At 44.8% G+C, this 17,919-nt stretch overlaps 1 protein-coding gene and 1 long non-coding RNA gene across 4 annotated transcripts in view; both read right to left on the reverse strand.

Annotated features, from left to right (window-relative positions):
* Positions 1 to 17,919, reverse strand: part of LOC134948923 (uncharacterized) — a 210,901-nt gene that overhangs the window by 179,037 nt on the left and 13,945 nt on the right. The gene's annotated exons all lie outside the window — the stretch shown is intronic.
* The window catches only part of LOC134948922 (putative nuclease HARBI1), a 112,086-nt gene continuing 98,609 nt past the window's right edge, over positions 4,443 to 17,919 (reverse strand). For 2 of the 3 annotated variants that reach the window (XM_063937208.1, XM_063937209.1), the window contains exons 4-10: positions 10,418 to 10,503; positions 10,008 to 10,114; positions 9,819 to 9,925; positions 9,630 to 9,736; positions 8,207 to 9,547; positions 5,453 to 8,131; positions 4,443 to 4,605 (exon numbers count right to left, since the gene is read on the reverse strand). In XM_063937208.1, coding sequence (XP_063793278.1) covers positions 7,722 to 8,131; positions 8,207 to 8,951 — 1,155 coding nt within the window. In that variant the 5' untranslated portion in view covers positions 8,952 to 9,547; positions 9,630 to 9,736; positions 9,819 to 9,925; positions 10,008 to 10,114; positions 10,418 to 10,503 and the 3' untranslated portion in view covers positions 4,443 to 4,605; positions 5,453 to 7,721. The remainder of the gene's footprint in view (positions 4,606 to 5,452; positions 8,132 to 8,206; positions 9,548 to 9,629; positions 9,737 to 9,818; positions 9,926 to 10,007; positions 10,115 to 10,417; positions 10,504 to 17,919) is intronic. The other variant, XM_063937210.1, reaches the window with a different exon arrangement.

Consider the following 17,919-nt stretch of genomic DNA (forward strand, 5'->3'; position numbering starts at 1 on the left):
AGCATTAGTACAAATTGATAAGTTATTCCAAAATTTTTTAGAACGTGGTTATGACTTTACGGTATTACAAGCAGCTAAATCTAAGGCCTTGGGTATTGATAGAGAGTTACTTTTACATCCCAAGAAAGATGTTCAAAAGCGTATTATGCCTTGGGTTACACAGTATACTCCAGCAAGTCAGACCATTAGCAAAATCTCAAAGAAATATTGGCCTATTGTAAGGTCTGACCCGGAGTGTAATCTATCTGATACTCAACTCATGTCATGCTATAAACGTGGCCGCAGTTTGCGGGACATTTTAGTGCGGTCAGACATCTCTGATACCCCCCCTAGTTTATATAGAGGTAGTTTGGGCTGTATTCGCTGCACATGTGTCACCTGTAAATTTTTAATTCCAGGTGAGACTTTTTATCACCCCCATACTGGTAAGATCTTGCATATCCGTCATAGACTCACATGTAACTCTAAGTTTACAGTGTATCAAATCATTTGCCCGTGCGGCCTTTCCTATATCGGAAAAACTGAACGCCCTTTTAAGGAAAGGATGACCGCACATAGGTCTTCAATTAAATCAGCTATTAATACTGGTAAAAGTGACTTACCAGTGGCTAGACATTTTTTATTAGCCGCGCACAACCTAACTACCCTTAGATATAGGATGATCGACCATGTGCCTCCGTCACTGAGAGGAGGCAACCGTGGCCTCAAACTTCTGCAGTGTGAGGCACGTTGGATCTATCGTTTGGGCACACTTGCCCCTGGGGGTTTAAATGAACAGTCAGGTATTGGCATACTAGCCAGTAGTAATTGATGTTGTATTTTTAGTGGCAAATCTTTCCTTCACCGTTCTCTATATTGTGACATATTAACCTTAGGCCATTCTATTTTAGTTCTTGTGTGATCATGAGTCCATTGCTGTTAATATCTAGGCATTGATCTATTTTTTGTATCATTATGCTACACTTTGATATATTGTTATTTAGCTATCTGTATCGTTTTGTATGTCAGCAACCGCATTGCGCCTGCGCTTGGGTGCTAGCAATTTGTTATTATCTGTTGTTATGGTGATGGTCTCTCACACGACGCTTGGCTTCCTCTTACAGGACGTCATTACGTCATCTCTTAGGCGCTCCCGCCGGGTGTGCAGTCCCGCTGCGGCAGTCTGCGCCTCACAGGGTGATATCTGCTATATAAGGTAGGATGTTTTTATGTTTTCTTTGTATCCTGATGAAAATGTCTATCTAATAAACGGCATTAAAACGTTGAGATTTACGGAGGTTTTACGACTGGTTTATTGGAGTGCCGCACCAACTCTTTGTGTATATATATATATATATATATACATACACACACACACACACACCCCCAGTACATAAAATACACTGATGGGAAAAGGACCGAGGCATAGTAGGGGGAGGGTATAGGGGATATAGGAAAAGAGGCACACATGGGACATAAGGGAAAGAGGCACACATGGGACATAGGAGAATGAGGTACACATGGGACATAGGGGAAAGAGGCACACATGGGGATTTAGGAGAAAGAGGCACACGAGGATAAAGGGGAAAGAGGCACACATGAATATATAGAGGGAAGAGGCACTACTGGGAAACTTCCGATATCCTCTCTAGCTCAGCTACAGGAAGCAGGGGAAGGTGGAGAACGGAGGAGACTTGGGGGCGGGCAACATGCTGAGGAATGCTATGAGGGGAAGCTGAGCTGCTGGGAGATTTAAGTGCTTTCCTTGCGTGGCTGGACTCCAGAGGAGGGGGGCACACAGCCCCCATTCCGGTATTTACAACCTGAGTCTAATGGCAACTCCTGCCAGAGGGGGCCACTGGCACTGGTGATTCAAGCTCCCAGTTGCTTCCTAAACACAGACATCTATCTGCCTGCAGCCACAATCTCAGCACCAGCGGGGCCCCTGTAAACACTGACACTTCTACGTGCAGCCTGCCTCTTCAGTGACCGGGCCCCTCAGGCTCAGCATTCGCCAGCAGGGCTGGCTGACTTAGTAAATGTCTGCTCTCGTCCTTTCCCCATATAGGGGCCGAGCTGTCCGCCGCTGAGCGGAGGGAGAGAGAAGACCCAGCCAGGAGATTCGTGCTGAAATTGCTCCCTCCTGCACTGTAACTTGGTTTGAAGCTGCCTGTCAGCTGTTTGACAAGTGCTGGAAGCAGCGGAGTGGGGGGCGGGGGACGCCTCTGGGTCCTGGCGCCTCCCTGCATTACGGACCACGCTGAGCGGGTAGGGTAGATGCTAGAATCAAGTGGGCTAAGGGACCTTTTCCGTCTGGGGGAGGAGTCACAACACAAGGGGGAGGAGCTAGGGCAGCGGGATAGTTCCTCTACTATCCACGCCACCAACTATTACCTTTAGTAATCAGGTGGCGAGCGAAGCGAGCCACCGAGCCCGAAGCGTGGCGAGCGAAGCGAGCCCGCGAGGGTACTTTTCGGGTACCCTGCTCGCCCGTAGCTCCTCCCCGTGGTGACGTGTCTCCTCCCCTAGATACGTCAGATGGTCCCTTCTCCCACTCCGAAATAGAATCAACCGAGCGGGTAGCGCCGGCTCTGGGTGTGACAGCAGTAAGTTGTGAAGATGCTTTTCCTCATCAAGGAACGGGCATCTTAGTACTTGAAAGACTGCTGGATCCATCCTAATTCCTTCATAATGCAGATGTGTCCGGTGATGTTGTTGCATATAGCAGTGTTTCATAGCGGGCGCATAGTTGTATGCCGTGCTTAGTCACAGCTGCCAGCTTCCCTGCAGAAGTCAATGGATAACGGGAACATACATACGCATGTTGCCCATTATCCCACGCTATTAATGCAGCGATGTCAACAATGTAATCAGACACATCTGTATAGAGAGATACTGCAAGACAACCTGCATCACTATGTTAGAAAACTAAAGGTTGGGAGAAAGATTACTGCTCAGCTGGATAATGGGGGTTATTCCAAGTTGTTTGCTCGTTGACGATTTTTGCTATGCTGCGATTTGTTGCTAATTGCGCATGCGCAAGGCACGCAGGGCGCATGCGCTTAGTTATTTAACTAAAAACTTAGCAGTTTTGCTGTGGATCCTGTGGCACTTTTCAGTCGCACTGCTGATCGGTGTATGATTGACAGGAAAGGGGCGTTTCTGGGTGGTAACTGAGCATTTTCCGGGAGTGTGCTAAAAAACGCAGGCGTGCCAGGATAAAACGCGGGAGTGTCTGGAGAAACGGGGGAGTGGTTGGCCGTACGCAGGGCATGTTTGTGACGTCAAACCAGGAACTAAACGGACTGAGCTGATCGCAATCTGTGAGTAGGTCTGGAGCTACTCAGAAACTGCAAAGAATTATTTATTAGCAGTTCTGCTAATCTTTCGTTCGCTACTCTGCTAAGCTAAGATACACTTCCAGGGGGTGGCGGCCTAGCGTATGCAATGCTGCTAAAAGCAGCTAGCGAGCGAACAACTCGGAATGAGGGCCAATGAATCCAACCACAAGACCAAAGCAACACTGGCATGGTTAAAAGTTAAGAATTCTGCAATGGGCAAGTCAAAGTGCAGATCTTAATGCAGTTGAGAATCTGTGACACTGTATAAAATTAGTAGACAACATACGTCATCCAACCACCCTAAATAACCTATAGCAAATCTCCAGGGAAGAATGGCCAACAATCACTCCCAAACAGGGGGCCTAATTCTGAGTTGATCGCAGCTGTAATTTTGTTAGCAGTTGGGCAAAATCATGGAGGTCATTCCGAGTTGGTCGCTAAGGTTTTCGTTCGCACAACATAATCGCAAAGTTGCGATTACGTTGTAAAATTGCGAATGTCCGCCCCCAACGTATTTTTGCTATTTCGTACGCAGTATTACACAAGGTAGGCGTATGCCATATTACAACGCATTATAGCGAATCCAACGCATACACACAAACCTCATCGCAAAAATACGATGTCATCGTAGATTTACGCATTCCTCTTAAATATGCTAAGTTTTGTGCAAACAAACGCACAGCAATGGTTTTTTAAACCTAATTTAGATGACACCTTGCAATTCTAACTCAGCAAGCGTCCCTCAATTATAAATCCAATTAGTGTAATAATTGATTATGTGCATGACCAGTTAAGTCTGCAAAGAATACCTTAAGAAAAGTTTGTAGGCATAATTGGTCATTACCATGTTTTTTTTTAAAGAAGTGCAAGAGATGTATAAACTGTGCCTGACAGAAATGTAGATAGCATAATTTGGTGTGTATGTGTAGTGTGTGAATGTATGTGTTTACTTTTTTAAAAATTAAAATAAGCTAACTAACCTAATTTGTATGTAATAAATAAGAATTAAACTCATAATTTTTGTTGTTGTTTCTTTGTTAGGTAACCAATTTCTGCATTGCAATATGCTTTTAGATTGTTGCTTAAAAAACATCACAAGCGCATAACAGTAAATAATGATTGTTTATTTTTTCAAAATTTGTTGTTTTTCATTTTTTAAAACATTTTTTTTTTTAAACTTAAATTAAATTTGCCAAATTATTGACTTCGGCCAACATGGCCTCCAATTGCATTCTCAAACGCCCAACGATGCCTGCCAGGCTTGTGGGATCTCCAATGGCACCATCTGAAATGCAGAGTAAAAATGATTAATGAAAAAAAATAATAATTCCTATTACATCACAATTCCACAAAGCACACTTTCATATCAAATGATATACATCATGTATGTATAAATGACTAAACAGTAGCATACCAACACACAAGCATACTCAGCAATGTTTGACATAGCAAAATGACAATGTGTAAAAGTCTACCACACCATGATGTACATTTACTAAGATGGGAGTTCTATTTAGGGTGTGATGTTGTCCATAGCAACAAATCACATTCTACTTCTCTTCTCGAAGGTGGGAAATAACTGTAACTTTGTTTTTGTTTGTTTGCTATGGTAAACATCCAATCTTGAATCACAACCCCAAATTAGTACATGTAACCCCATACTGGTCTTCATTCACATCTGTAGTGAAGCAGACTTGTTTTTTGTGCTGTTTTGACCTGCATATCAACATCTTCAGGAGGACAACATATCCTAGCATGCCCACACTCCCTGAAAGCCTGCCTTACAAAATAAGTAAGGTCAAACAGATTTTAATAAAGCAAATAAGCATTTTGTGAGTGTAACTTTCATAACAAAAAAAAAACAAAAACAAAAAACTAAAACAAAAAATATCACTCAGGTCTAAATGTGTTGCAGATAATGTTTCACATACAAAGCTTGTTGTGCAGGCAAACCTGTCGACATAGTGATTTACAACCAGATGTAGACACTGTACATATAATGTCCCGCACACAAATGTGAATGCATCATCCATACCATGATGAAGAAGACAAGCATTCAACCTAGACAAAAGATTATCCACAGTACAACAATGCATTAAAAAAAAAAAAAAAAGGAATGTGTGCGAACTTACTATCCTCTGACACTTGGCAACCTCCCTCTAGTGGCTCTGGGGCCTCTGCTGCCCATTCTGTAGGCGTCGTTGGCTGGCTGGGGGATGGAGGCTGGATGGGGGATAGGTGCTGGCTGGGGGATGGAGGCTGGATGGGGGATAGGTGCTGGCTGGGGGATGGAGGCTGGAGAGATGAGGTTGGCTGGATGGGGGATGGGTGCTGGATGGGGGAAGGAGGCAGGATGGGGGAAGGAGGGACCAATTGTGTGACAGGATGTAAGGGGGAGGTACTTTCAGAGTGGGTTAAGGAATTATAGGGTGAGGGTGGTGGTGTGATTTTTATGGACATAGAGGGTGAGGGGGGCAGAGAGGGGAATTTTGAAAAAGTGTGGGATTGGGCTGGAGGGGGGGTGTGGACTGAAGAGGGGGATTGGGAAAGAGAGTGGGCTTGGGCTGGAGAGGGGGATTGGGCAGGAGAGGCTGAGGTGGCTGGAGAGGCTGAGGTGGCTGGAGAGGGGGATTGGGCAGGAGAGGCTGAGGTGGCTGGAGAGGCCGAGGTGGCTGGAGAGGGGGATTGGGCAGGAGAGGCTGAGGTGGCTGGAGAGGCTGAGGTGGCTGGAGAGGGGGATTGGGCAGGAGAGGCTGAGGTGGCTGGAGAGGGTGAGGTGGCAGGAGAGGGGGATTGGGCAGGAGAGGGGGTGTGGGCAGGAGAGGGGGTGTGGGCTGGAGAGGGGGATTGGGCCGGAGAGGGGGAGGGTGATCAGGAAGGGGATGGGGAATGTTGCTGGTGTGGACTCCCAGCACCAGCACCTTGCCGTTGTGCTCGCCCTATAATGACATATGTAAAATTATTTTAAAAACAATAAAAAATGAACCACAGCATATTCCTATTACTCTGTTCTGTACCATGTTATAGAAACAGGGTTAACATGACTAAGTTAGTAATATATATTTTATGATGATGTTGGCCTTATCAAATAAACAGATTAAAAGTAAACTATATAAAATACCGTCTATCCATTTAAAACTATATTCTCATTTTTAAATCTAAACAACATCCCCAGTGTCAAAATTGACCCACATTTTTAAATTAAAAAAAAACCACTGAGCCTGTAATTTTTTAAAGTTTTCTGCCTGTGTATTAATTATGGCCAACAACATACAGTCAGTACCATACCTCCCAACATGAGTCTCTCCAGGAGGGACAGAATGTTCTGCTCCGTCACTTCACTCTTAATGTATGATTGCCATCACTTGTGCAGAGAAATCTTGAGATTAACAATTAAGTTACAAATACCTAAGCAGAGTTTTCGGTTCCTCTTGCAAAAGGTCATATTGGGAGTTATGCATCACTGCATAACCTACCTACACACACTCATGCCAATTTTCTCTGTGCAAATTTTGGCACTCACACTTAACGACAGTATGCAAAGGTTATGCGTTAATCCCGTCTGTGCACGAAATGTTACTTACTGCGGACACGTAGGGTCCGGATCTGTTGGCGGAGCTCCGCCAGGAGGTCTGGCGTGCGCCTCCGCAGGTCGCTCCAGCGCCTCTCTAGCTGGAAGATGGTCCTGCGACTGCGGAGGCGGCTCCGTAATAGGCGGCGGACCTCCGCGTAGGCCTCGCGTTTACCCCTATTTGGGATAAAACGCCCAATGCGGCCTACGCGTCGGTCCATCACCGCCACTAGCAGGCGGAGTTCCCGCCGTGTGAACGGTGCAGCACGCATCATGGCAATGGCGTTTTCCTTGTTTGGGCATATATTTATAGTGTGTGTTGGCATGTGATTGGTGTAAAATCTATGCTGTCATTGAAATAAACTTTATTGATGTCTACAATGCTGTGAAGAGCAGAGTGATTATTTCGCTAGAGCGGAAATACGCAGTCGCGGAAGAGCATGAAAAAAAAATTACTATTCTGACATAACCCCCAATACAAACACCCAAAGCAACACACACACACTTTGTATAAAATTAACACAAAACACAGTGTACTCACCACATTTGGTGTGATAAATCAGCTGCACAGTCACAAAATGTTCAACATTTAGTAACATATGTTGGTGTTTTTTACAAAGAAAACAGGATTATAAAAAACAAACAAATTTTTTTTTAGCAACGACACATTATTATATTCCCAGAAAAAACATTGTAAGCTTAACATTTTTAATTTTAAATGATCAAAAACATAATAATATATTCAAACACACCCTAACAATTACACAATGACCTTACAATAACAACCTAAATGACATGTGAGCAAAATGACCATAAGCATACAGTGTTTTTTAGTAATTTCCAAAAGCAGAACAAAATACACTATACCTGAAATATTCTTGGACAATGCTTGCCCTTACTTGGCTTCCCCTCTGGGAAACACTCCCACCACCAAATCTCCGGCCAACCCCTGGCTCCTCATCTGGCAATTCCTCTGTGTCAGGAAGCTCAACGCGACTCCTTACCGCAATGTTATGAAGTATAGCGCACAGGACCACTATTTTACTTGCCATCTCCGGCGAATACATGATATCGCCACCAGTGCGGTGGAGCACACGAAAATGTCCTTTAAGCACACCAATTGTGCGCTCCACCAGCTGTCTAGTGGCAGTAAGCGCGGAGTTAAATGCCGTCTGTGGTCCTGGCCTGGGATTACGGTAAGGAGTCATGAGCCAGGGGGTGCAAGGATATCCACGGTCTCCTGTTTGATGAGAACATTAAATTAGAATGAGAATATTATTTAGGTATAAAATACCAAAAAAAAAAAAGAACTCACCCAATAACCACATGTCTTGTCGTTGACTTGATCTTAATCTCTGCCATATCCCTGATTGTCTAATAACATGTGCGTCATGGGAGCTCCTAGGGAACTTAGCATTCAGGGACAGGATCTGGAGGGATGGCCCACAAACAACCATTACATTCAGAGAATGAAACAGTTTCCTGTTTCTATAAATTTCTTCATTATGTCTTGGTGGCACAATAGCTACATGTGTGCCATCCACAACCCCAATAACATGTGGGAAGCGACTACCACCTTCCTCAAATTGCCGCTTCACCACATCTAGGGCACCAGCATCCAAAGGCATAGCAATAAATTGCTTCACACGCTTTAGGAAAGCCTGGCTGACACGCCGCAGGACCTTACTGAACTGGCCCTGCGACATGCCAACCAGGTCTCCAACCACATGCTGGAATGACCCTGTGGCCACAAAATGTAACACAGCAAGGAATTGTGTCAATGGTGGTATTGCTGTAGGATACCGAATTGAAGACTCCAGATCACTCTCTATTATGGAGAGAGTGTCTAGGATTAGATGTGGTGGCAGCCTGTATCTACGCACAACCACATCATCTGGCATCCCAAAAAGTAGGACACGGGTGCGGAAAATTGGTGGCCTAGCACGCCTCCGTTGCCTTGGTTGATGAGTAGCCGGTTGTGGTTGGCGGGCTGGCGGTTGGGGTGGGAGTGCTTCCGTGGGTTGGGGTGGGAGGGCTTCTGCAGCCACAAAGACCGACATCACCAACTTAAAATAAAGATAATAATATTGAGAATAAGACAAATTCAAAAATCAAATGTACAACCTTAATCCAAATTAAATTTTCAGGGTGTAAACTTACTACAGGAGCATACGACATTGTTTCTGGATTCAATTAGGGACCAATTATAAATTGTGAAAAAAAAGGGAAAGCACAAATTAAAAGGTATAAATAAACATAGTTTAACAAAAAAAAAAAAAAAGGTGTCAACCAACCAAACAGACACATAATAAGAGCATCAAAAACATATCAAACACCTAAGTATAAATAATGATAATTATGTTATAAATCTAAACTAGATTCTACACCAAATTTAGTCCTTTAGTAGCTATTACAGGCAAGAACAGCACTACTTTGCAGAACAATCCGGGAAAAAATAAGTTTTAAAAAAAAAAAATAGTGATGACAAACATAATCAAAACACTTTGAACACACACATACTCCACAACACACAGGCCTAGGGGACTTACCTGCTCCTCAAAATAACACACTTGATTAGTGAAAGAAACTGGGCCAAAAAATAAACAATAAGTTGGTCCGAAAATAAATATGGATTACTTCTCCTGAAAAATAACACCTACAAGAGACACAAAATGAGACTAAGACCACATAGAGCCCATTAGCACAAACAGACACAAACACAGGCCTACGGGACTTACCTGCTCCTCAAAATAACACACTTGATTAGTGAAAGAAACTGGGCCAAAAAATAAACAATAAGTTGGTCCGAAAATAAATATGGATTACTTCTCCTGAAAAATAACACCTACAAGAGACACAAAATGAGACTAAAACCACATAGAGCCCATTAGCACAAACAGACACAAACACAGGCCTAGGGGACTTACCTGCTCCTCAAAATAACACACTTGATTAGTGAAAGAAACTGGGCCAAAAAATAAACAATAAGTTGGTCCGAAAATAAATATGGATTACTTCTCCTGAAAAATAACACCTACAAGAGACACAAAATGAGACTAAGACCACATAGAGCCCATTAGCACAAACAGACACAAACACAGGCCTAGGGGACTTACCTGCTCCTCAAAATAACACACTTGATTAGTGAAAGAAACTGGGCCAAAAAATAAACAATAAGTTGGTCCGAAAATAAATATGGATTACTTCTCCTGAAAAATAACACCTACAAGAGACACAAAATGAGACTAAGACCAACATTTTTACATTAGTCCACAAAACAGAAACAATAAAGTACAGGTTAGGCCAAAATAATTTCACTAAAATCAACAATGAAAATAAATAAACAGATATTCTTACAAAAACAGAAAACCACCTGCATTGCACCAAAAAACATACTTGCATTTAACAACAAGACGATTGCACGAATACTCACAAACGGAACTTCGCAAAAAATATGCAATACGGTCTATATGCTAAAAGCTAAAAAACGGAAAACTGTATACTTGACAATGCTAAAATTACTCACTTTGCAAAGTCCAAAAGAGCACCTTCTCGCACGAGACAGAAAAACTTCATTCATCACCAGTACACTCACAGCGTGCAAACCAGGCCCTTAAATAAGCAGTACAATCAGTAGCAAGATTAGCATACTGTACACCTGTGTGAATGATCGCGCCGCACGTAGGTATAAATAGGCACACACCTGGGCGTACAGACGTCATCTGCAACATGGCTACTCGTGAGGAATTAGCAGCAGAGATGGAGCGCATTATGCAGCAGCAGATGGCATTGGCGAAAAAACGCATAGAGTGCCAGAGACGGATGATGGAATCCGCCTTTGCGGATTTTGAAGAGGCAGGACCCAGTACTCGGGAAATGTCAGCTTCTGAGCCCCAACAATTAAGTGGGGATACCCTGCCACACACACATACTGGCCAAACTGAGGGAGAATCATCATTAGCCACACAAGCACAACAGACAGAAGCTGCTAGTGACGAGGAAGATGGTGAGGAGCAACAGGAGGAAAGCTCAAGGCTACCTCCAGACGTAAAAAAAAGACAGCCAGCATTCACTAAGAGGGAGTTGCGTGTTTTGGTCACGCAGGCCATGTCCAAAATACATAGTGGACCCAAAAACATGGGTGCTGCTACGAAAGATCGCATCTGGAGGGACATCACACATTCTGTGAATGAAGTTGGCTCTGTCATCAGAACATCACAGGAAGTTAGACGACGGTAAGTGCATCTTGCCAGTCCATTCTCTGTGCTAAGTTGTCTTAAAAATGTAGTTACATGTGATGTTATGTATAGCAAACAAAATCAGAACATGTGTCCTATATATTTTTAGACAGAAATAATAATACTCTACTTTGCCCCTATTTCCACAAACATATGTAGTTGGGCCGACTTCAAATCCCGCCTGAAGGCAAAGAGGTCTGCGGAGTGGAATGCCTCAAGGGCTACAGGTGGAGGACCAGCTGTCGCTGTGGAGTTTACAGACTTGGAGGAGATGGCGATGCCCTGTATCAGTTATGAGGAGGCCCAAGGGGTGTCAAATATGGACACGGACCTGCCTGAGATCCTGACGGAACATGATTTGCCAGGTAAGTTTACACACGTATTTGTCTGCAATTTAAACTGTATGTTTTAAAAAAATAATAATTTTTTATTGTACTCTTTTCCCACACATTCTTCTATTTGCTTGCCACAAAACACAGCACAGGGGGGTGATCAGTTTGAGTCACAGGAAGGTTATGTGGCTGAGGCTGAGGTGGAGGGACCTAGTGGGTCTGGGCCCACAAATCCCACCTCTGCAGGTTCCTACTGGCCCCCCCACCCAACCCTCTGCTATCCCGGAGATCCTGCTTGAAATAGCTAGGTATGGTGAGAGCCTAAATGCATTTCAAGACGGGGTCCTCCGGGAGGTAAGCCAGATAGCTGTCCGGCTCAGTGAGCACCGAACCAGTGTTGAGCAAGGTGTTGCTCAACTCTGCCAAGGTCTGGCAGAGATCAGGCAGGGACAAGAACAACTTGCCTCCTCATTCCAAAGCCTTGCAACTAACATCTTGCAAGGGCTCCAGGCCATCGCTGTCTCCCTTGCCCACAGTGGCAGAGAGCCACCCACATCGGCTCCCTCCCCTGCCCCTGCCCAGGAAGAACAGCCCACTGGGCAGGCCCAACGAAGGTCGCTCCGCAGACCAAGCCAAGAAGAACAGCCTCAGGCGGGGCGAAAAAAAAGAAAGTGATGTCTCTCCAGATGGGCAGCACCCATGTTTTTCATGTTGCCTCTATGTTATTTTGGAGTTGGCTTGTGTGTCCAGAATGGCTAACTCCCTCTTAGTGAAATGTATTATTAATGTTTGGAGGTATTGTAGCCTGTGAGCTTATTTTCAGAAACAACAGAGCCATCTTCCTGTTACTAGTGTGCTATGTATTGATGTGTTTGTGTGGTGGATCCTAATTCTTTCTCAGTTGGGTCCAAATTTTTGTGTGGCAGGGTGTGTAATATTTTATTTTGGTACTTAAATTTCTCAGTTTGTCAGAAGCTGAATTTTGCCGAGTACTGAGTTCTGCTATATCATTTGTGTCAGTGGCATCTGCTTGCTGCTTGGTCCATCTCTGCCTGTGATACTCACGTGTAGCCATGTTGTTTTGATGTTCAAAAATATTACTACAGTAATAAACATATAATATTTTACCAACAATTGTGCACTTTATTCAAGGTAATGCATTATGTAAATCTTAGTTCCAGGAAGATTATGTAAGCATATAGACACTTGTGTAACGAGGGAACAATCTACAATTTTTTTAAACAATTGCATCTTCAAAAATACTACAGGTATGCCTTGCACCACACTTTAATGTCCATATTAATTAAACTGACACAACACTTTTTTGTTTTATCTATGGTCAACAGGACATCATTTAAAACATTGTCAGATATTATAAAAAAAAAAAACTATCATTTCTGGCCAAAATTAAGTGTATGCTGCATTATGTGGGTGTCTGTTTATTTAGGTAAAATGTTGCTGCTTGCAATTAACATTTTGTGTAATTTCACTTGTTTGCATTTAGTAGTCTTACACACATTAAAACCTGCCATTTACAAAAATGTTTACACACCAACTTTAACACAAACAACAACCTTATTTGGCAGTGTGTGAGATTTATATGTGAGTAGAATAAACATGTAATGTGGGTTCAGACAATTGCTGTTTGCTAACTTTCATCTGAGCAGTATTTAACAAGTAATTGGCCAACAGATGAATGTGCTCTCCAATTAACTGCTAATTACTGCATACACACTTGTAACAGCACTTCGCAAATGCAGAGTAACTGCAGACCTACTCGGCTGCTGCGTGAAGATTGCTATGGATTCCTATGTTAGTTTTAACAGCGACAATGTTTTATTGCGAAAAACACGCCCATTGCGAGTTGCATACTCCCACACTGTACGCCCACTTTCATGCCCATGTCGGACCATTGCGAAGTCTCGCCTCTGCCACTCCTCCGCCACTCCTCGTTTTCGTTTGTGAGTAACGTGTGGGTTTTTTTGTGGTATTTTTGCACCAGTGTCGTACGGCTGTGCTCGCGCATGCGTATTTACGCTTTTGCGCATGCGCAGTTAGTTAGTTTTTGCACATTTGCGATGCGATGACTCTCTGCGATCAACTCGGAATGAGGGCCCATGTGCACTGCAGGTGTGGCAGATATAACATGTGCAGAGAGAGTTAGATTTGGGTGGGGTGTATTCAAAATGAAATCTAAATTGCAGTGAGTGTAAAAATAAAACAGCCAGTATTTACCTTGCACAGAACAAAATAACCCACCCAACTCTAACTCTCTCTGCAAATGTTATATCTGCCCCCCCTGCAGTGCACATGGTTTTGCCCAATTGCTAACAAACTTGCTGCTGCGATCAACTCAGAATTACCCCCAGTGTGCAATCCTGATAGAATGGGCAATTACTCCCAAACAGTGTGCAATCCTGATAGAATGGCCAATTACTCCCAAACAGTGTGCAATCCTGGTAGAATGGGAAATCACTCTTAAACATTGTACAATCTTGGTAGAATGGGCAATTACTCACAAACAGTGTGCAATCCTTGTAGAATGGCCAATTACTCCCAAACAGTGTGCAATCCTGGTAGAATGGGAAATCACTCCTAAACATTGTACAATCTTGGTAGAATGACCAATCACTCCCAAACAGTGTGCAATCCTGGTAGAGTGGGCAGGATGCAGTTAATTTGTCGGCTGTTGGGATCCCGGTGGTCAGGATACTGACACCGTAATCCTGAAAGTTGGCAATGCCAACAGCCAGAATCCCGGCGCTCAGGACCTATTCCCACTCATGGGTGTACACAGAGCCGTAACTAGACTTTTTGGTGCCATGTGCCAGAGAGAGAATTGCCCACCCCATTTTTCTCAATAGGGACATAAGGCGCATGAGATGCTGGTCTTCAAAAATGGGGGAAGCTGCATGTGAAAGTAATTAAAAATAGGATTTTGATAATCTACCGGTAAATCCTTTTCTCCTAGTCCATAGAGGATGCTGGGGACGACATCAAGACCATGGGGTATAGATGTGATCCGCAGGAGACATGGGCACTCCAAAGACTTTTCATTGGGTGTGAACTGGCTCCTCCCTCTATGCCCCTCCTCCAGACCTCAGTTGTAGGAACTGTGCCCAGGGAGACTGACATTTCGAGGAAAGGAATTACTTAACTAGTGGTGAGATATCTACCAACTCACACCCTCAACCATGCCGCACACATGGCATTCAACATAACACACGCCAACAGGCATGAACTAATTGCAGCAACATGCTGAAACCAAGATAGCACAACTTGTGTAACTGTAATAACTAAACTACAGGTAAAGAACGCACTGGGACGGGCGCCCAGCATCCTCTACGGACTAGGAGAAAGGATTTACCGGTAGGTTATCAAAATCCTATTTTCTCATACGTCCTAGAGGATGCTGGGGACAGCATCAAGACCATGGGATCTATACCAAAGCTCCAGTACGGGCGGGAGAGTGCATATGACCCTGCAGCACCGATTGACCAAACTTTAGGTCCTCATCGGCCAAGGTGTCAAACTTGTAGAACTTAGCAAATGTGTTTGACCCTGACCAAGTAGCTGCTCGGCAAAGTTGTAATGCCGAGACACCCCGGGCAGCCACCCAGGATGAGCCCACCTTCCTAGTGGAGTGGGCCTTTACCGACGTCGGTAACCGCAATCCTGCCGTAGTATGAGCTTGCTGAATCGTGTTTCTAATCCAACGTGCAATAGTCTGCTTGGAAGCAGGACAGCCAATCTTGTTGTGATCATATAGGACAAACAGAGCCTCTGTTTCCCGTATACGAGCTGTTCTAGCAGCATAGATTTTCAAAGCTCTAACCACATCTAGAGACTTTGAATCAGTGAATGTGTCAGTAACTACTGGCACCACAATAGGTTGGTTTATGTGAAAAGCAGAAACCACCTTTGGAAGAAAATGTTGGCGAGTTCGCAACTCTGCCCTATCTTCATGGAAAATCAGGTAAGGGCTCTTGTGAGACAAGGCCCCCAATTCCGACACCCGCCTTGCGGATGCCAATTCCGAAAGCATCACCACTTTCCAAGTGAGAAACTTCAACTCTATCTTTTGTAGAGGCTCAAACCAATCCGATTGAAGGAACTGCAATACCACGTTAAGGTCCCATGGTGCCACTGGAGGCACGAATGGAGGCTGGATGTGCAGAACCCCTTTCACGAAGGTCTGAACCTCTGGAAGAGAGGCCAATTGTTTTTGGAAGAACACTGACAAGGCAGAAATCTGGACCTTGATTGATCCCAATCGTAGGCCCATCTCCACACCATCCTGCAAAAAATGGAGAAAACGTCCTAAGTGAAACTCTTCTGTAGGAGCTTTCTTGGATTCACACCAAGACACATATTTTCTCCAAATATGGTGGAAATGTTTTGACGTTACTCCCTTTCTGGCCTGAATAAGGGTGGGGATGACCTCCTTAGGAATATCCTTCCTGGCTAGGATACGGCACTCAACAGCCATGCCGTCAAATGTAGCCGCGGTAAGTCTTGGTACACACATGGCCCCTGCTGCAGCAGATCCTCCCGAGGAGGAAGAGGCCGAGGATCTCCTATGAGTAACTGCTGAAGATCTGGGTACCAAGCCCTTCTTGGCCAGTCTGGGGCAATGAAGATTGCTCGAACCCTTGTCTTTCTTATGATCCTGAGTACTTTTGGGATCAGCGGAAGTGGAGGGAAAACATACACTGACGGAAACACCCACTGGGTCACCAGTGCATCCACTGCTACTGCTTGAGGGTCTCTTGACTTGGAACAGTATCTCTGAAGCTTCTTGTTGAGACGAGACGCCATCATGTCTATTTGAGGAACTCCCCTAAGACTTGTCACCTCTGCGAAGACTTCTTGTTGGAGGCCCCACTCACCTGGATGGAGATCGTGTCTGCTGAGGAAGTCTGCTTCCCAGTTGTCTACTCCCGGAATGAATATTGCCGACAGAGCCTGTAGATGTTTTTCTGCCCAGCGGAGGATTTTTGTCGCCTCTGCCATTGCCGCTCTGCTTTTCGTTCCGCCCTGACTCTTTATGTATGCGACTGCTGTAACATTGTACGCCTGGATCTGCACGGGACGGTCTTGAAGATGTACCGCTTGTTGAAGGCTGTTGTAAATGGCTCTTAGCTCCAGAACGTTTATGTGAAGGCAGGTTTCCTGTTGTGACCAACGTCCCTGGAAGTTTTCTCCCTGAGAGACTGCTCCCCAGCCTCGGAGACTTGCATCCGTGGTTACTAGGACCCAGTCCTGAATCCCGAACCTGCGTCCCTCTAGCAGGTGAGAGCTGTGCAACCACCACAGGAGCGAAATCCTGGTTTTTGGCGACCGGATTATCTTTCTGTGCATGTGTAGGTGTGACCCCCGACCACTTGTCCAACAGGTCCCACTGGAATACTCTGGCATGGAACCTGCCAAACTGTATGGCCTCGTAGGCCGCCACCATCTTCCCCAACAACCGAATGCACTGATGGATCGACACACTTGATGGTTTCAATATCTGTTTTACCATTTTCTGGATTTCCAGAGCCTTTTCCAGCGGAAGAAATACTCTCTGAACTTCTGTGTCCAGAATCATCCCGAGGAAAGACAACCTTGTCGTCGGTTCCAACTGTGACTTTGGGTAATTTATGATCCACCCGTGTTGTTGGAGTATTGACAGGGAGAGGGATATGTTTTGTAATAACTGCTCCCTGGATCTCACCTTTATCAGGAGGTCGTCCAGATAAGGGATTATATTGACTCCTTTCTGACGAAGGAGGACCATCATCTCCGCCATCACCTTTTTGAATACCCTTGGCGCCGTGGAGAGACCGAAAGGTAACATCTGGAATTGGTAATGGCAATCCTGAACCGCGAATCTCAGATAAGCATGGTGAGGAGGATAAATGGGTACATGCAGGTAAGCATCCTTTATGTCCACCGACACTAAGTAGTCCCCCTCCTCCAGACTGGCAATTACCGCCCGAAGTGATTCCATCTTGAACTTGAACCTTTTCAGGAAGAAATTCAGATCTTTTAGATTTAGGATCGGTCTGACCGAGCCGTCCGGCTTTGGAATAACAAAGAGGCTTGAGTAAAAACCCCGCCCTTGTTGTGACAACGGTACCAGGACTATAACCTGGTCTTGACATAATTTCTGGATTGCCGCTGTTACTGCTTCTCTCTCTGGCGGAGAAGCTGGCAAGGTCGATTTGAAAAATTGGCATGGAAGAACGTCTTGAAACTCTAGTTTGTATCCCTGGGATACTATTTGCAACACCCAGGGATCCAGGCCAGACAGAATCCAATCCTGGCTGAAGAGTTTGAGACGTGCCCCCACCCGAGCGGCCTCCTGCAAGGGAGTTCCAGCGTCATGCTGGGGAATTGGCAGAATTAGGGGTAGACTTCTGCTCTTGGGAACCTGGAGCCGGTGTGGGCTTCTTTCCCCTTCCCCTACCTGCAAA

The sequence above is a fragment of the Pseudophryne corroboree genome, chromosome 8, assembly GCF_028390025.1.
Source record: "Pseudophryne corroboree isolate aPseCor3 chromosome 8, aPseCor3.hap2, whole genome shotgun sequence".
NCBI classification, from domain to species: domain Eukaryota; kingdom Metazoa; phylum Chordata; class Amphibia; order Anura; family Myobatrachidae; genus Pseudophryne; species Pseudophryne corroboree.